At 35.4% G+C, this 20,452-nt stretch overlaps 1 protein-coding gene across 1 annotated transcript in view; it reads right to left on the bottom strand.

Annotated features, from left to right (window-relative positions):
* Window positions 1-20,452, bottom strand: part of LOC150086833 (polynucleotide 5'-hydroxyl-kinase NOL9) — a 176,081-nt gene that overhangs the window by 78,883 nt on the left and 76,746 nt on the right. The window contains exon 5 of the mRNA XM_090371608.1: window positions 18,897-18,994. Within this exon, the coding sequence (XP_090227734.1) occupies window positions 18,897-18,994 (98 nt within the window). The remainder of the gene's footprint in view (window positions 1-18,896; window positions 18,995-20,452) is intronic.

Here is a 20,452-nt window from a genome sequence, read left to right as displayed (position 1 = left end):
AACATATTGGGACACATCAGGATAAATCAGTTTAGTATTAGTATTAGTATTAATATTAGCCATATGGTGCAAGGAAGCCTGAGCCTTATGCTGCACCAGCCAAAAAAATAAATAAATAAAAATAAATAATAATAATAAAATAAAATAAACAATTAATAAATAATAATAAGAGAAAATGAAATAGACAACCTATGTGTTTCCCTTCTCCCATAGGTAACTATTCAGCTGACCTCTGAATTTCAAACTGTCAGCCTCTACCACCCATGTAGGTAACTTATTCCAAACTTCTCTCCCTGTAGCTTGAATTTATGGCCCCTAGTTTTATAATCATTTATAACTGTGAAAATTATCTTCATTAATTTTACTACTGCCTCTCAGAGCCTTAAACACCTCAATCAAGTCGCTTCTAAGGTGCCTGGTTTCCAAGATGTGCAATCCACATATTCAAAGTCTTTCCTCGTAAGGACGTCCTTTGCCAATCTCACCAGGTGAGTTACATGTCTCTGGACCATTTCAAGAAGCTTGATGTCTTTTCTTAGGTGCAACCTCCACACTTAAACGCAGTATTCCAAGTGTGGTCTAACTATAGCCTTATATAATGGGATTATGACATCCTTATCTCTACTGTCATGTGAAAAAACATCAATAGGACACCATGGGCCTTCCTTACAAAATGTCTACAATGCTTGGAGAACTTCATGTCTGACTGTAGCGTAACTCCCAAAACCCTTTCTTCCACTGCTTACTTTAGTTCAACTCCACCAAGTGTAGTATAAGTAATTTTGGGGTTACTGTTCCCCAGGTATAAGACCATGCACTTTGCTGGATTAAAGCATAGCTGCCACTTTTCTGATCATCCCCGAAGGCTATCTAGGTCACTCTGAAGAAGCTCTGTTTGGAGGTGATCATTAACTACTCTACCAATCTTTACATCATCTGCAAAAATTTAGACGTCACGTGCTCTATCCCTTCATCAATGTCGCTTAAGAAAATTAAAAACAACAGTGGTCCTAATACTGATCCTTGGGGAACCCCACTTCTTACATTAACCCAATCTGAGGAATAACTATTTATCACAACCCTCTGCCTCCTGTCCTGAAGCCATCAGGCTATGCATCTAAGGATTTTCCCTGTGATTCCAACCTGTTCCAGCTTATAAAGTAACCACTCATGTGGGACTCAGTCAAATGCTTTGCTGAAATCTAAATAAACAATGTCAAAATTATTTCCTAAATCCAGCTCATGATTGACCCTGTCAAAACAGCTAACCAGATTTGTTAAACATGATTTTCCCTTTATAAAATCATGCTACATAACCTTCAGAATTCCATTTCTATCCAAATGACCCCGAATTCCTTGATCATTGCCTCCATGATTTTCCCTACTACTGAAGTAAGATTGACCTGTCAGAAATTTTACACTGCACTCTTAGAACCACCTTTATATACTGGAGATACATTAGCACTTTTCCAATATAACGGAATCTCTCCTGAGTCCAGTGATGCTCTCATAATTAGCCTCAATGGTTCAATGCACTCACTTTCCGCCTCCCTTAAAATTATAGGATATATGCCATCAGCCCCAGGAGCCTTACATGCTTGTTGGTTCGAAAGTTTTTCATTAAATAATCACGTGGAATTTCAATATCATTAATTACATATTTTTCAACTTCACTGCCATAATTTCTCATTGACATAAAGGGTTTTTCTTCTGTAAACATCGATGCAAAGTAACTGTTGAGTTAGCATTAGCATTAGTAGAGGCATATGATGCAAGAAAGCAAGCTTATTCAGCATCAGCCAAAAAAAAAAAAAAAAACACACACACCACTCCCATTTCACCCCTCCGTTCGTTCGAAATACCTGTCCAGTTCAGCTTTAAATTTGTTTAGGCTATCAACTTCAACAACAAATGATGGAAGTCGGATCCACCAACCAACCACCCGCTGGCCAAAGGCAAATTTCCGCACATCTATCCAACATCCGTCCTTCCTCAATTTGAGTTTATGCCCTCTGAGGTGATTATTCTGAGCAAGATGAAGAATCCCATTGGCATTGAGCATGCTCAAACCATTCAAAGCCTTATACACCTCTATCAGATCACCTCGCCGGTGCCTAGTCTCCAGACTCTGTAATTTGCAAAACTTAAGCCTTTCTTCATAAGAGCAACCCTTTGTTCCATTCACTAATCTTGTTGCCCTTCTCTGTACTCGTTCCAGCAGCTCTACATCCTTCTTGAAATGAGGCCTCCAGACCTGTATACAGTACTCAAGATGTGGCCTAACCATTGCCTTATACAAGGGAATAATCACCTCCTTATCCCTGCTAGAAAAATTCCTGTATATCATTGACAATACTCCATGAGCTACTCTTGCAGCCCGTCTGCACTGCTCAGAGAACTTCATATCTGCCTGCACAATTACCCCCAGGTCCTTTTCATTCTCCACCACTGTCAGTGTAGTACCGCAGAGTTGATACGTTGCTCTGGGGTTACTGTTTCCCATATGTAGTACTTTACATTTGTCAATGTTAAACTTCATTTGCCACCTCCCAGCCCATCTGTTCAACCTTTCCAGATCCTGTTGCAGCGGCATAGTGTCAGTAGTGTCCTTAACAACCCTGCCAACCTTTGTATCATCTGCAAACTTGGACATTAAACTTGATATCTCATCATCAATATCATTCATAAACACCGAAAACAACAACGGACCCAACACTGAACCCTGAGGAACTCCACTAATAACATTAGTCCACGTTGAGCAGTGTCCATTGATTACCACTCTCTGTCTTCTGCCACTCAACCATCCCCTTATCCATAGCAGCAATTTGCCTCCAATGCCACACTGCTCCAATTTGTGCAGCAGTCTTCCATGTGCAACAGTATCAAAAGCCTTTCTAAGATCCAAATATATAATATCAAAGTTATTCCCTGCATCCAGTTCTTTTGTGACTACATCATAGTATCCAATCAAATTGGTCAGGCAAGACCTGCCCTTAACAAAACCATGCTGCGTCTGAGCTATAACTGAATTCTTGTCTAGATGATCCTGCAGTGCTTCTTTAACCAGTGCCTCCATTAATTTACCTGGAACCAAAGTTAAACTAACAGGTCTATAATTACTTGTGTCAGCCTTTGATCCTCCTTTGTGAATTGGGGTTACATTTGCACATCTCCAGTCTATGGGTACCTCCCCTGAGTCCAAAGAAGCTCTCATAATTATGGCTAGGGGTTTGCTTACTTCCTTTGCTGCCTCCTTTAATATAACTGGATAGATCCCATCCACCCCAGGTGCCTTTTTTATGTTTATCCTCAACAATCTCTCCTCCACTTTCCTCTCAGTTATTACAAAATCATCCAGCTCACTGCCAATGTTTACTTTACCTACATCATTCTCCTTCCTGAATAACTCCTCATGCATGAATGTAGATTGAAAATACTCGTTTAGATTGTTAGCCACCTGAGCAGGATCCTCAACTGTTGAACCATCAATATCCAGTGGACCAATCTGATTCATCCCTTTCCTTCTTGAGTTTAAATATGTAAAGAACTCTTTTCTGTTTTTCTTTGCATCCTTTGCCAAGCATTTTTCGTAGTCTGCCTTTGCCTGCCTAATCTCCTTTGTGACTTGGTTAAAGACCAACTTATATCTATCATAGGCTTCCATGTCACCCATTAATTTGTATGTATCCCATGCATTTTTCTTCTCTGCCACATGTCTCATTAGTTCATCTGACAACCATTTAGGCCTAAACCTTGAATAATATTTCTTAGTTGGTATGTAAAGCCTGGTAGCCTCCAAGATTAGTTCCTTGAATGCTTCCCATTTTGAGTTTGCTGTTGGTAACATCATCAGTTGGTCCCACTGTATAGAATTTAAATACTGTCTCAGACCATCATAGTCGCCTTTACGAAAACAAAAACCCTTCCCTTTACCTCTGATGGTAGTTACTTCCTTGAGTAAATCCCACTTCAACACACTGTGATCACTGCCACCTAGTGGTTCATTTATCTGCAGATTCTTAATGCATGAAGAATCACTACTGATAATCAGATCAAGAGTATTGCTCCCTCTTGTTGCCTCACGAACATGCTGATGTAGAAAACAATCATCCAATAAATCCACAAAAGCCTTGCTAGTGTGCGAGTGACCAACCCACAAATTCCAGTCAATATCTGGGAAATTAAAATCCCCCATTATAAGACTCTCTGATTTACTGGCCCACTCTATTTCCCTGTACAATATCTTATTATACTCATCAGAGTCATTAGGCCTATAGCACACTCCTACTCTCAATTTTGATTTCCCTATGCTTATGTCACACCAAACTGACTCGACACTGCCCTGTCCATCGATGTTGACTGGCTTCACTTCCTTGGACTTTATGTGTTTCTTAACTAATAGCATAACCCCTCCTCCCCTCCTGTCCTGTCCTGTCTATCCTTTCTATACACATTGTATTCCCCAAATTCCAGTTCCGCATTACTTATATCTGTGTGACACCACGTCTCTGATATCCCAACAATATCTGCCTTTGATGTTTTGAGCAATACCTCAAATTCATCAAATTTATTTACCAAACTCCTAGCATTGGTGTACACGCAGGTATACATGCACCTGTTTCTATTCTTGATAAAGTTTCATGAACTTTATCAATTTATCATTTCCTGAATTAATGCAATACACATACACTATTCTAGTCTTACATAAAATTTTAAATAAAATAAATAAATTTACATTTATTTTTATAACAACCATGGTCAGAAGAGTTTACATATTCATCATGCATGCATACAATGAATTAATTAGTGAGGGCAGCCAGACAGAACGTTGGTACAACAGATCCCTCAGTCTCTTCTTATCTTCCAGTTTAAATTTCAAATATGCACATTCACATATATTTCAACTTATTTTGTACATTTAAAAATTATTTCAAAATTTATTTCAAATCTGCATGTTTCACATCATGCAAATTTGAAATTAATGTTATAGTCTTTACTATGTGAAAACAATAATAAATCTTTCAAAAACAACAAGGAAAAGGTGAAACGTGTTTATTGAATTAGTGAAAGAAGGAAAACAAGTATCCTGAAACTAAACCATTGGCGCTTAGCCAGTATACCATGCCACTCTTCAAGCATAAACCCGAATAGTTGCAAAGACAGTGACGGTTCACCTGACGCATGCAGTTTATGCATGAATACCATGAAGTATCACTTCAGAAACAGCAGCAATAAAAGTTTAACTATACTTAAGAATGAGAAAAAAAAATTTTCAGATCTTTAATCATGTATCAAAAATTAGTTTTGATAATTTTCATCAACAAAAGCCAATCTATTGATGGGGAATTTATTTAATGTATAACTATTGTCAAAGGTAAATGGAAGGGATTTTGCTTTTGTAGGGATGATTACAATAATCTTAGGCAGTTTTAAATTCTTTTTCAGTGAAACCAACTGATGACCTTAACAATTAATTCTAAATGAGGATGGTGTTCAGAGAAATAATCACAGAAGCTACTGAGCTTTTCATACTAACTAAAATAAATGGTTATCAGATGAAATGATGAAACTAGTAGCAGAGGAGAAAATGCATGGGATGATTACAAAATATCATGTTATACAAAAACCTTCAGATATATAAACTAGTCAGCAATCAAATCACTGAGAGGGTTAAGTAATCTAAGGCAGATTGAGATGTCATAAGTTAAGAGTGCAAAGAAAAGTAGTTTTTGCTTATGTTAACACTAGAAGAAAAAAAAAAAGGAAATGATATGAATGACATATTCAATCAGATATGAATGACATAACTATTGACAATACTGTTCATGTTGCTTAAAAAACTGAATAAATATTTTCACCAACATTCACTTGGGAAGAATTTACAGGAATGGCAATAGCAGATGTATACCAAGTTATAACTGGTCACTGAATGATTTTGTGAGAAGAAAATTAGAAGAAAGCAAGAGAAATTGTTGAAGTCAAAATCAAATGTCACCTAAGGCTGACAGAATCTATCCAATTAAATTAATTAGGCAGCAAAAGAGGTAAGCAAACATTAGGACATAATTATGATGCCATATTTGGATTCAAAGATACTTCCCTAGAAATTAGAGATATGCAAATGTCACTTCTATTCACAAAGGGAGATCAAAGGATGAAGTGAGTAATTAAAAACCTGTAAGCTTGATTTCTATTCCAGGGAAAATAATGTTGGTGGTTAAAAGAGTAATGCAGGATAATTTTGATGGGAATGTGCTTACATGGCAGTTGCAGCACAAATTTGTTATGTAGAGATCTTGCTGACCTATCCGATCAGCTACTATGGCACAGCCACAAAGCAAGTGGACACAAAAAATAATTTTGACATTGTATACTTTCATTTCAGTACACCTTTTAATACTGTTCTATGTGAAAACCTGCTGCACAAATTGGAACACTGTGGCATTACAGAAAAATTATTGCTATGGAAAGAGGGATGGTTGAGTGGCAGGAGACAGTGTGGTTATTAATGACCACTGTTCTTCATGGATCAGTGTTATTAGTGGAATCCCTCAGGGTTCAGTGCTAGATTCCTCCTACTATTTTCAATATTTATTAACAATATTGATGAAGGCATATTAAGATGTGTAAATTTGCTTTCAGCCAAAGAGTGACTGATTGGATCAAACTTCTAACTGTGCTATTTAAAAGAATTAATTAATTCATGTTAAAATTAAGGAGGAACTACACAAATACTAGAGAAGATGGATGAATACTGTGGCAAGTGGGTTTTTTTTTTTTTTTTTTTTTGATATTGCTGTATAAGCTTCCTTGCATCATTTTCCAGAACTAATACTATTCCCCCTAATTTATTATCTAAAATAACTCAAAATGGAAATGGACATGATATAAAAAAAAAAAAAAAAAAAGGAGACTGCTACATTTTTTTTTTTTTTTTTTTTTTTTGATTTGGTAGTTGTTGGCGCATCGGCTTCTGTGGCCATATTGCACCTCCCAAGGTTTTTTGCAGTACTTTGATCCAAGCCCGAGGCGGGAATCGAACCCGCGACCTTTGGGTTGCCGGGCAGGTACTTTACCCACTCGGCTAGCCCGGTCGGCGACTGCTACATGGCCAGACAGGAGCTCTAAATGATAAGCTAGCAATATGCAACAGCTGTGGAAGGTAAACTGCTTTTAATGTTAAGTTTTCACTTACATTAAATAAGTTTTGGCAACGGCTTTTAAAGAATACTGCCATAAGTGACATGCAACTGGACAATTCTGCAATATTCAAAGTAGATGAAATTACCACTCATCTGTCAATAGTTGTAGCAAATCACGACTGGAAGTACCTCTCACACTGTTATTCCAATGCCTTTTTTTCCCTTTATGCAATAAACAAAATAGATCTTCATTTTTTTCCTCATGACAGTATCATTCAAATAACAGAGTACTTAACTTTCCCCAATAGAAGGAGAATTGGCACCATATTATACTCATTGTATCTTCTTCTCTTGTATGGTGCAGCAGACTTATAACTGCCAAATATTTGATGGTACCTCTCACACGTATATCTCATGTTTAGATATTCATAATCAATTATTTCAATTTTATTACTAAATGTGAAGCATCTCATATTTATTAACAAAATTGTCCCTGGTATACTTATCAAAATTTTGAAGGCTGTATCAGATACACACATTTTTTCAAATATGTTTTCCTTATAACCTCAAGGATGCTTCAACCAGGTTAGGAACAAACTGTGTGTAATGCATTGCACAGATGAATCAGTTTGGTATGCAAATGATATTTGTTGATATTTAAGAGTACTTAGGGCTAGAATTGTGGACCCAGAAGGCCTGCTCTTCACTATACTGAGTCAGTAAAGAAATGATGACACACCGAGGGTTATTTTTTAAACTCTTTTTTTAACAGAAAAACCTTATCACCGGAACCAGAATAGAATTTAATGGATTAAACAAATTGAAAAAAAAAAAAAAAAAACATTAAAAGTAACTTTAACAAATAAGAAATAAAGTATATAAACAATTTATGAAAAGATGCTAGGTTAAACTGAATTTAGGTTTTTTGAAATACTGCTGTAGTCTAATAATAAACTTATTAAGAATGATGCTTGGAATCTCTGTGATTTACTTATTCATATGAATGCACACTGAAAATTTCCCTAATCTAACGAAACCGTTGTATACAGTTAAGTTAGGGAAACTGACTAAAGTATTACATGGCAATAATTTAAATCCTTTCTAATAATATTCTTTTCATTAAGTGGTGCTACTTTAATATACTTAATATTATTTTCTTAAAAAAATACAAAACATTTCAGACAAACATACTTTTCCCAGTTCACAATATATTTCTTTCTATTCAGTTCACAATATATTTCTTTCTATTCAATTCCTTTCATTTCAATACTGAATGCACTGATAACACAAAAAAAAAAAATTAAGAATGTGATGATGATCAAAAATTCTTTATGAAGCTAGTGATAAGAATTGGCTGACAAAAAGTAATGAGAGATGAATGCTTGCTAATGTCATACACTTTGTCATGTAACTAATAAGGTACATGAGGGTAATGGGCAAGTTTTCCAAAAGTTGTTCAGAAGGCCCTAAAGCAGTGGTTTTCAACCGGGGTGCCGTGGCACCTTAGGATGCTGCAACAACATTCCAGGGGTGCCACATAATTTGGGTTTAAGTTACTTAAACTTATTATATTTTTTTAATTTTGTGGTGATCTATAATTGATGTTTACTTAGTACCTCTATACAAAGAATAAAATTATATACTGTACATATATAATTTGTAATAAATAACATATATTTTTTATCACGAAAGGGCCTGGTGTACTGGGGTCCATAGTTTAGAAAAATATACAGTATAATCCAGTGAATGTACTTAATACAATAAATATACAGAAACCTTCGAGGCTGACGAGTCTCTTTGTCGACTGATAGATTGAATTTAAATACAACTGTTATAGTTATTCATGCAGTGAGCTGGGAGTGACACGTTATTCAAGCTGGTTTCCTATTGTTGTCGTACGGACAAGCTGTTTTACTCCAGTGTTTGTCGAGGTGTAAAATGGTTGTCTCCAGGATGGGGTGCATTCTCATCCCTTTGCAACGGTTTATGGCCTTCGGATTGTTCAATATATTAAGTGACTCTAGCCATGCGTGGTGGCGAAAGTGTCACAAGTGGTCCACTATTTCGAAGTCACGTTTGGGATCGAGATCGTGGTTGGTGGCCCAAAAGTGCTCTGCGATTGCAGACTGGTCAGTTTCATCAAGCTGGATTGCTCTGTTATGCTCCATAAGGCGATCTTGAAGATGTCTCGATGTCTCACCTATGTAGCAGCTGTCACAGTCTCTGCAGGTGATGCGGTATATTACATTGCTGCATAAGAGAGGTGTGACAGGGGTCTTCACACTGGAGACAAGTGAATGTAGGTTTCTGCAATCTGGCTTGTCGAAACTGACCAGTCCACAGTCGCAGAGCACTTTTGGGCCACCAACCACAATCTTGATTCCAAACGTGACTTCGAAATAGTGGACCACTCGCAACACATTCGCCACCGTGCATGGCTAGAGTCACTTAATATATCGAACAATCCGAAGGCCATAAACCGCTGCAAAGGGATGAGAATGCACCCAATCCTGGAGACAACCATATTACACCACGACAAACACTGGAGTAAAACAGCGCATGTCCGTATGACAACAATAGGAAACCAGCTTGAATAACGTGACTTCACTCCCAGCTCACTGCACGAATAACTATAACAGTTGTATTTAAATTCAATCTATCAGTTGACAAAGAGACTCGTCAGCCTCAAAAGCTTCTGTATATTTATTGTGTTATTAAATACATTCACTGGATTATACTGTATATTTTTCTATATATTTTTTTTTAATATTATATATATTGAGAAAATTGAGTAGGGGTGCCGCAAAATAAAATAAATTAATTAGGGGTGCTGTCATTAAAAAATGGTTGAAAACCACTGCCCTAAAGTATAATTGTTCCTAATTTTTTTTTTTATACAATGTAGAGAATTTACATTTCTCACATTTTATTTAGCTTGTAATAATTATCATTCATTGTAAGCTATTGTTAATACCACATTAGTCAAAAACAGTGTTCTGCAACCTTTTTTCTCTTCACGCACACCTTACGTTATCCATGACACAACATGGCACATCAAAATGTTAATCCCCAAAAAGCATAGTTTACGGCAATTTTAATATAAATATGTTATTAAGTCACAAAAGAATCAATTATTATTGTTCCAACAGAAATTGGGTCATACATATATTAACATTTTATGAACCCTAAATCACTGCACAAAAGCAAATATATAAATCACTGTACAAAACCAAATAAATATATTCTTTCCTTATTGACAACGCAAAATGTTGTCCAACTGCGCTTCATGTTTTAATGTCAATGTTCTGTCCACCTTTAGATCTGATAGTTCCTCTTGTACATTCATTGGAAGAGATTTTGCATCCGCAGCAAATGGATCACAAACCCAGTCAAAATCTTCAACGCTCTCTCCAAAATAATCCATGAACTTCTGCTTCATGTTATCTAAATGTTATTTAATGAAGTCCATCACCACTTTATTACCAGCAGCAAGCAGCCATACAGTTAGGAACATCTCAAATGACCCATTTGCAATGCGGGGTATCCACAAATCCAGCTTATTCTGAAAGCCTCAAATCTTATCCATACCTGAAAAAGATTTACGTTCTTGCCTCATATTTTTCGGTTCAGCTCATTCAAGTGAATGAAAATACTGGAAAGATATGCCAACTTGGTCACCCATTAATCATCTGCAAATAACTCTGCATACTCGTGCCCTTAAAGCGTTAAAACTGTCTATACCTCCTCCTTAAGTTCAAAAAGGCGCATTAACACTTTACCATGTGACAACCCACCATCCTTCTGTATGTGGCAGGAGTGTGGTGTGTTCAGATCTAATTTTCCTGACACAAAAGGTAAAAAAAAGCCGTGAATTGAGGGTCCGCAATTTGGTGCAGTTAATGACTTTTACTACTTCGTCCAGCACAACTTTCAGACCAAATGGCAAAGACTTGGCAACAATAGCTTCACGGTGAATAAGACAATAGTCACATCGTATGTCAGGATTCACTTCGTGCACTTTAGCCGCAAAGCCTTTAACTCGACCTGTCATGGAAGCGGCTCTCATCTGTGCAAACACTAACACAATACTTCTAATTTAATTCATTTTGGAGCATATATTCATTGGTAACACAAAATGTTTCTTCACTAATGGCTTGCTTGGTGGTAGTACTTTGTAAAAAAGAAATTTGTTGCAATTACATCTCCATTGATGAACTACATGTGATGAATTACATCTACATTCATGTAGGCAAGAATTCAAGTGTGACCACTAACATCTGTCAACTCGTCGATCCGAAGTGAGAACTTCTGACTGCTGTTGATTTTCTCCTTCAATGTCACTGGACAAATCACTGACTCGGCAACTGATTGTGTCAGCTGAGGGTGGAATTTTTGATATTTCATTAGCAGCTTCTTTGCCCACAACTATTTTCGCCATCTCTTTACAACAAGCTGGCATTAACAAAGTTTCAGCTATTGTGTGTGGCTTTTTGGTCTTTGCGATAAGTTCGGCTACTTTATAGCTATCTTCCTGTACTTTTTCTGAAACACATAATAACGAAGTCATGAACTTTGCCTGTTTTGTTGCGACAACCATCAAAAATAATTGATATCTTTGCATGCCAGGGAAGAATGTTTTGTTGAGAAATGTCTTTTCAGCTTACTGGGAACCATAGCAGCATTGCTCAGTTTTTCTCCACACATGACACACTGGGGGATTGGGCATGTTTTATCACCACACCAGAAAAAACCAAAATACAAATAATTATCACTACACTGACTGCACACTAATTTTTGTTTCTTTTTTTTTGGGCTGGTCACTTTCAGGACTTGCACTCATGGAAGGAATACTCCTTACAAGGAACTTGTCCATTGTTAAAAAAAGAAAATAGTAAAATCAATAATGTTATGGCTTGCGATCACAGTTTTCCGACTATTTCAGAGCCCAGCTGTGAGGAAACTGAAAGTGATAGACACGGGACCAATACACCTTGAACAGAGGGAGGGGCACATCTATTGCTTTAAAATATAGTCTTATAACACAGGGTGGGTGCATTGGTACAGGAACAAGGTAATAAAGTTGAAGTAGAGGGACAAACAGGGACAAATATCAAAACAAGCCAATAAAATAATAAAAAGACAGGGGATGTTTTGCTAATTCTTACACTTTGAAGGAACAGCACGTACGTATCTAACTTTAACGAGTAGCATCTTATCTCAGTCAGTGCAGTGACAAAACAAGAAATATTGGAAGGGCAAACACACAAATAACTTGGGAATGTAAGTGTTGGATACTCATGCGAAAAATAATTTACTGTCCCACATGTACAACATTGTGTTTCAGTACAAATGGTGTTACAAACATATAAAAATTATAATTGGGAATAAATAATATACAGTTAATGTTTTAAAATAGGCAAAAGTTCTCAGTTGCCAATTTCTAATCATAATACGTATAGTATTATTTATAGGTATACAACTTCAGCAAAGTTCGCGGCACACCTGTTGTGGAACACTGAGAGAGAGAAAATCTTTTATTGCACCACCTTCAATTGTGACAGTTACATGATTGGATCATCAAATACACTGGTCAAATATACACTGCTGTTATGATGATATTTTAAGGAGTCCTTATGTGCTGTGATGTAATGACTAGATCGTAGATATAGCTTAGCTTAATTTTTCAGCACTCACCTCATAGTAATCCACTTAGTTGGTTGAAAGTTTTACCACATACATAGTGGTTATGAGATTCTAATAACTCACAGGGATTATAAATTTAAAAACTAAGTTATGGGCTTTAAAAATTTTTCTAAGAAAGGAAAGTGCACCTTCCATTCTATGGTTGTCTAATTAAAATAAATTAAATGAAGTGAGATAAAAGCTAATAGCCGCGCATGAGTGACTTTCGAAATCGTCTTCAGTTAACTATAGTGGGGAGGGAAGAGCGTGTGAGTGTGTTATATACAGGTTGAGTTCCCGAAATGCATTTCAGTGCACGTGGAAACTTAATACGTGCTAAATTCCAAATAGGGGAGAAGTTGGCGGGAATCTTTTTGTTTAATATGTTAAGTGATGTGTGGCGCTTAAACCACTCAATGACGAGGGCTTCGTTTTGAAGGATTTTATAACTGGAATTTAGTTTAACTATTGTGATTGCTGAATCGACGAGTGGATTATGATTATAAGATTGAACATGTTGTGTTAGTTCTGTACTTACTAAATTAGATTTGAAGCTATTAAAGTGGTAGCATGCACGCATGTTAGAAATTTTTGATGTCCCAAATTTTGCTGTTGTACTGCCTATGTAACGTGTTTGACAATCTGATTGGCATCTAATCAAAATATAATGTTATTATGATCTTGTGTCCCATACTCGTATGTTGTCTTGTATGAATTGAATTTAGAACTTAATTTGTTATAAGATGTAAATATTAAATTGATATCTGTATCCTTAAAAATCTGTTGAAGTCGTCTAGCATATTGTTGATGGTATGGGAAGGCGATAAGGGGTTTGTGTATCTTATTCTTATTCACGTGGTTATTAATTTTGCTTGGGTTATTAGTATTATTATGGACTCTGGAGATGGTTTCTTTTATTACATTTCTGAATTTATTACATCGATGAATTTTTGGTGAGGTATTGCAATTCTACAGATAGGTCTGTTTGTGTGTGACTATATTTGATAGCGTTGTATATCTGATTGTATAGAACTGCTTTTTTGATGTATAGAGGATGGTGAGTGGTAATGTAAGAATTTACCCGTATGTGTGTTCTTTCTGTATATTTTGGTGCCTAAAGATGTACCTATTTTGTATATAGTGAGGTTTAGAAAATTTATTTTATTATGGGTTTCTACTTTGAGGGTAAATTTGAGTCTCTCATGCGTTGTATTAAACGTGTTCAGTAAAGTATCGATAGTGGTTTTGTTGCCCATTAAGAGGTTGTCGTCCGCGTATCTCATATATAGTTTAATCCCTGGGGGAAAGGGTTGGAGTATTTTTTCTTCAATAGAAACGAGGTAGGTTTCGGATAAAGGGACAGAGATACCGAGGCCCATGGGAAGACCGAAAAATTTGTTGGTAGATGTTATTTTGAAATTTAAATTGTTTGGCGTCAAGTAACAGTGACGTGAGTTCTAAAATGCCATTAATGTTTAAGTCAGTACGTTTTGTCAAAGTGTCATCTTTAATTAATAGTTCTTTAAGAGCCAGTAGCATGGTTTCGATGTGTACGTTTGTATATAGGGAGATGACGTCGAAGGACGCGAGAATATTGTTTTCAGATATGGTCATGGAAGTTATACGTTCGTGTGCCTGTTTAGTATTGTAGACCCTGAACCGAGAAAATCTCATTAAAGGTGAAATAATTTTGATGAGGAATATGGATATTAGCATAGGCGGACTGTTTATAGGAAACAATGGGCCTTAAAGGATAATCTTGTTTATGGAGTTTGACTTTCCAAAAATGTGTGGGAGAATATTACTGCGTATGCCTATTTGCTGGAGGGTGTGTAAATTAATTTGTTTGTTGGCTCTGAGTCTTCTTAGGATCCCATCAAGTTTATTTTTAAGTTTGGTAATGTTAACGTGTTGCAAACTCTGTATGTCATTGGTTCTGACAGGTTATGTAACATTTTCTTTACATATACATTTTTGTCCATGATTGCGATGGTGTTGCCTTTGTCTGCCTTTTGTATTATAATGTTCGGAATTTTCATGAAGTCTCGTATGTGGGCTAATTGTTGTTGAAGAATATTAGGTTTACTAGTTACTTGGGAGTTAAAAACAGCATTGGTTTCATGTATGATACGATATTTATCTGGGTGGTTATCAAGTTTAGTTTGTATTTCAATCGTGGCGTCTTTAACTGGGTAGTGGTTGCTGTTAATGGCGAAATTGAATCCATATTCTAGACTAGAAAGTTCATTAGGGGAAAATGTTTGTGTAGAGATGTTAACAACCGAGTTGTTGGGGATTTTTTTGTGTCTTCTGGTGAGTGTATCCCATTTCTTGGTGTGCTTTTGTGTAATCTGACTTAAAGTTGCCTGAATTCGTGTGTTGTTCTGTTATATGTAATTGTACCAAGTCGTGGGGGTTAGTTCTCTTTTAAGCTTGAATTTGAGGGTATGTATTTGATCTAAAAGGAGATATTTTTCTGTATCTTTTCCGTAATTCGGCTTTAATTATGGCAACAGAGGCTTGCTGTATAATAAAAGGGTATTTTTTAACAGTATTTTTGGTACAGATATGAGTGAAATTGGGGATTGTCATATGTGAGACATTTCTTTAAGACTGTAATGTGGAGTTTGTCGGAAAAGTATTTAACTAATAGTTTTGTGAAATGAAGTTTTCTATCGTGCAGATCTGAATGCATTAGGGAAAATATGGAAATGATAGACATGCAGAAGAGGTGTAATAAATGTAATAAATAGTTAAAGGATTTGTGTTAAATTGACTGATGATATTTTAAGGAGTCCTTATGTGCTGTGATGTAATGACTAGATCGTAGATATAGCTTTTTTTCTTTTTTTTTTTTTTTTATGAAAACCCCGAACACGAAAGGTATCAAAACCTATAGTACTTAGTACCATGCATGGGTTGAAGGAGAAGTATGGGGGGGGGGGGGGTGCCGGAAACTTTGCTCTAGAGACTAAACATGGGTTTCACCACTTCAAGCCTCCAGCTTAGCTTAATTTCCCACCAACTTCTTCCCTATTTGGTTAGCACGTATTAAGTTTTCACATGCACTGAAATGCATTTAAGGAATTCAACCTGTATATAACACACTTGCGCGCTCTTTCCTCCCCCCCCCCCCCCACTATAGCTAACTGAAGACTATTTCGAAAGTCACTCGTGCGCAGCTATTAGCTTTTATCTCACTTCATTTAATTTATTTTAATTAGACAACCATAGAATGGAAGGTGCACTTTCCTTTCTTAGAAAAATTTTTAAAGCCCATAACTTAGTTTTTAAATTTATAATCCCTGTAAGTTATTAAAATCTCATAACCACTATGTACGTGGTAAAACTTTCAACCAACTAAGCGGATTACTATGAGGTGAGTGCTGAAAAATTTAGCTAAGCTATATCTATGATCTAGACACTCCTGTTACTGAATGTTACAGAGATGAAAATAAAATACTTTTAGTGTAATAAGAAGCATAAGAGGATAAAAAGGACTTTGCTTGACTAAAGAATAATCTTGCAGTTCAATAAAATTAAGTTGTCATAGTTTTTGGTGGAGGTATTTTTTTGTGTGCACAGCAAAACCTATATTGCACATGTTCAATGTATGGCATGAATTATTCTCACTGACTGCTCTGGTGAAACTTTCATATGAAACGTACAGGAAAAGCAAAGTGTAATGACATATAAAGTGAAGACAGTTGTTAAAATGTAGAAAATTAAAAAAGGTTAGTTAGTTATAAGTTGTTGTTGTTGACATGCTTGAAGGATTTATTTTGATTTATTTGTGCATGATACTTAGTTTTCAATGAAATGAATATTTTGGTTTAAGTGTATTAAATGAAATAACAATAAGCTCTGATCAAGGGCTGAAGATATATGCTAAATTATTTAAAGAGAAGACAGGCTTCTGTTATTAATAAAACGTTACACTAACAGAGGAAATGCATCACTGTTTCAGCAGCATTCGTTCAAGATAGTTGACTTGTTAATAGAAGCAAAGGTAATGACTTATTATTTTACTTCAGTGATATTTATTTTTTATAAAGAGAAAATAAATAAGATCTGATCATGAATCCTGTTAGTCTGGAGGTAGATTTGCCTAAAGAATCAATATTTCAAACAAAATACTATTATTTCAAAACATGGTTGTTTTAGGGAATTTATTTGCAGTTTATGAGGAAATGACAAGTGTACAGTATATGAGACAAGGAAAACTATAGTGTATGACTATCTCTGCAAAACACTTTTTCATGAATCATGTCATGATTTTATGAACTAATTATCTTCCTCGATACTGAAGACAAAGGATTACTGTACCAGCTTTCTGAAATTCTGATGTGCTCTTTCTGGAAAAATAGTAGAATCTCATACAAAGTTTGTCTAAATGCAATAATAAAGAGAGAATTGCAAATTGCAGGGCATGTACATATTGTAAATATGCAATGACCCATCACAGTGGAATGCTAATTACCTCTCTTTCACAAGATAATCAGATTCTTGATAGGATAATTTCATTCATTAGCAAAATACAGCTGTTTTGGTAGTAACTGCAGCATTTATTTAGAATTTGAAGCAATAATAGCATATGTGTGTATTTCTGCAGTTGATAACGTGATAATATTGGTAGGATAGCTGTAATTATAGAAGTTATTGAAAATTTTACAAGCCTAAATATACAGTGTGGGCCAAAAGTCAGGAAGCAAGTTTGTGAGCACTGCAGATGAAAATATTTACAGAAATATAAACCTTATTAAGTAAAATAAGGTTAACTATCATTAAAAATAAGTATAACTCATGTTAGTGCAAATGTTCAAAATGTCTACCATTTTGGACCTTACAAATATTTCAGTCTTTGTATAACATTAACAGACAGACTTGCATATAACTGTCAGTCAATGCTATAAAACTATGCATATATCCACTGATACTGATTCATATTCTATGACAATTACATGCTGAAGATCCACAATAGAACTCTTCTTAACACAGGAGGCTACTTTATACCCCTGGAGCAAAAAATCATTTGGAGTTAATTCAGATAAACAAGACTGCTACTGAATGGCGTAGCAGCAACTGCCTGTCCATCTTCTGGAAGTTTTAATTCAAAAAACTACATATGATATTAGCATGAGGAGACCACCATCCTGCACGAAAAATACATCCTTTAAATTAACTACAGATGCAATAGTTAAGACTACATTATTTTTAGCATATTTTTGTGACTCTGTCATTAATAAAAAAAAAAAAAAAAGTCTAGCAACACCTCCTGACCAAATTCAAGCTCAGTTATTCCTGGTGCATTTAATTCCATTGATATTTTTATGTGATGTACTCAAAGCATAACAAATACAACTGCAACTGTCTATTCACCTGTACCTTTAATTTATATGTGGTCTCATCAGATCACAGAATTTTATCAACTATTCCAGATTATCCTTTGCACTTTTCTTTGAATGTTTCTGCAAATTCCTATCTCAGTCGGGATAATCTTCATTAATGGCTTGTATTAACGTGATATAGTAAATCTTGAATTTTAAAACTTTGTTATCCTTCTTAAACTTATCATGGGAATTCCTAGCGAGAGAGAGAGATACACTATTAACACCTCACATTTTACTAAAGCACATTTCTAGGGATTACTACCATAAAACAATAAAAACAATTTCCAGTTGCGTTTCTGTTAGTGGAATCTGTTATAAACTGGTAGTAAACTCGATCTAATTGCATTTGCGATTATACCGATAGCTGGAATTGTGTGGGTTTTTATGTTATTATGGTGAAATGTGTTTCCCCTTCACTGATATAAGAAACATAAATACATTTTCAGAATATTCTCTTCATTCCTATTGTGTTGCGTTCGGTTGGGGTGATTCTGCGTTCGACTGCTATTTCTTGTAAACACAGAGGCGAATCGTGCATAAGCGAATTCGGTTCATGTTATATAAGATATTGTTCCCCTATTTATAAATCGTGTATGATCGAATTCATGTAATGTAAACACATGTTATACGAGGACTGACTGTATATTGATACTTGAATTCATTATGTAGAATGGTCACTTACCAAAAAGAGGTACCTCAATACGACTAAGGGCAACACAACCCGAAGGAGTAAACTCTGTCTGACCAGGATCCCCCTCCAAATGATATACGACATCACACCTAAATATATTGATGGTACAAGGGATGACATTAAAAGAATTACATGACATAAAAAATAAAGAAATAAATGAGACTTTTAAATAAATAAATACTGCAACACAGAAATTAAATTTAAAGAATCAAAATCCAAAATTATGTATTAATAAATGCTCTATTAATTTATGGAAAGAAAATTTTCTTTCCATAAATTTTTACTGCCTATTTTTGAAGCATTTTTACTGCCTATTTTTGCTAGCTGACAAGGAAAAACAATCCCAAAAACTAGTCATTCTAATTCAATTTTTAAACAATACTATTTCAGTTATTCTTCAGAATGTATATTTTTAAAAGAGACTATTCTGACAACATCCTCAATTCTTTTATGTTAAATATTTGCACATTTTCTTGGCACAAACTGAAAAGAGATGCAATTCTATCTTTCAGAATAGCTAGACATGATTTATAATGAATATGCTACATAATAAGAGTGCAGAATATTTTGAATTTGAAAATGTGGATAAATTGAGTATAAAACCTAGATGCTTCTCATTTGACTAAAGTTTGAGTTATTAAATTTATAACATGTGCAAGGTATAGTTAGAAAGCTCCAGATATTACCTTAGAAGCTAAAATTAAACTTGCCAATTCATTGCTTTTGTTCCCTCAATGAAGCTATTCTCTTCTATGATTGAAAGCAATTCTAAAACTCATTTACTAATTTACTTTGGTAATTAGTAATGGCGATATGGTGCAAGGAAGCCTATGACTTATGCTACACCAGCCAAAAAAAAAGAAAAGAAAAGAAAAGAAAAATAGTATATAAATTGAATAATTAATAAATAATAAAAGAAGAGAAAATAAAGTAACTATCCAGCTGACCATAAGTAACTATCCAGCTGACGTTTTGAATTTCCCAAAACTGTCAGTGTCAACCACCCATGTAGGCAACTTATTCCAGTAATTTATAACTTGCTGGCTAAAATAAAACTTCCTGCAATCCAGTCTAAACTTCCCCCCACCATAACTTGAATTTAAGTCCCTAGTTCTGGAATCATTTATTACCGTGAAAATTTTGTCCTTATTCATTTTACTTTTGCTGCTCAGAGCCTTTACATCTAAATCAAGTCTCCTCTAAGGTGCTTAGTTTTCAAGCTGTGCAACCTACATATTCGAAGTCTTTCCTCATATGGATGCCCTTTTGCCGATCTCACCAAGTGAGTTATTTGTCTTTGGACCCTTACATGAAGCTCAATGTCTTTTTTTAGGTGTGGTCTCCATACTTGAATACAGTATTGCAAGTGTGGTCTAACAATAGCCTTGTATAATGGGATTATGATGACCTTATCTCTACTAGCAAATGTTTGATAAATCATCGATAGGACACCATTGGCCTTCCTTGCATCCTGTCTGCAATGCTCGGAGAACTTAATGTCCGACCATATCGTAACTCCCAAGTCCCTTTCTTCAATTACAGACTTT

Source organism: Mastigoproctus giganteus, chromosome 4 (genome assembly GCF_048544385.1).
Source record: "Mastigoproctus giganteus isolate SK-2022 chromosome 4, ASM4854438v1, whole genome shotgun sequence".
Lineage (NCBI taxonomy): Eukaryota > Metazoa > Arthropoda > Arachnida > Uropygi > Thelyphonidae > Mastigoproctus > Mastigoproctus giganteus.
Note: the sequence above shows the minus strand (reverse complement) of the source record. Positions and strands in the feature narration are given on the sequence as shown.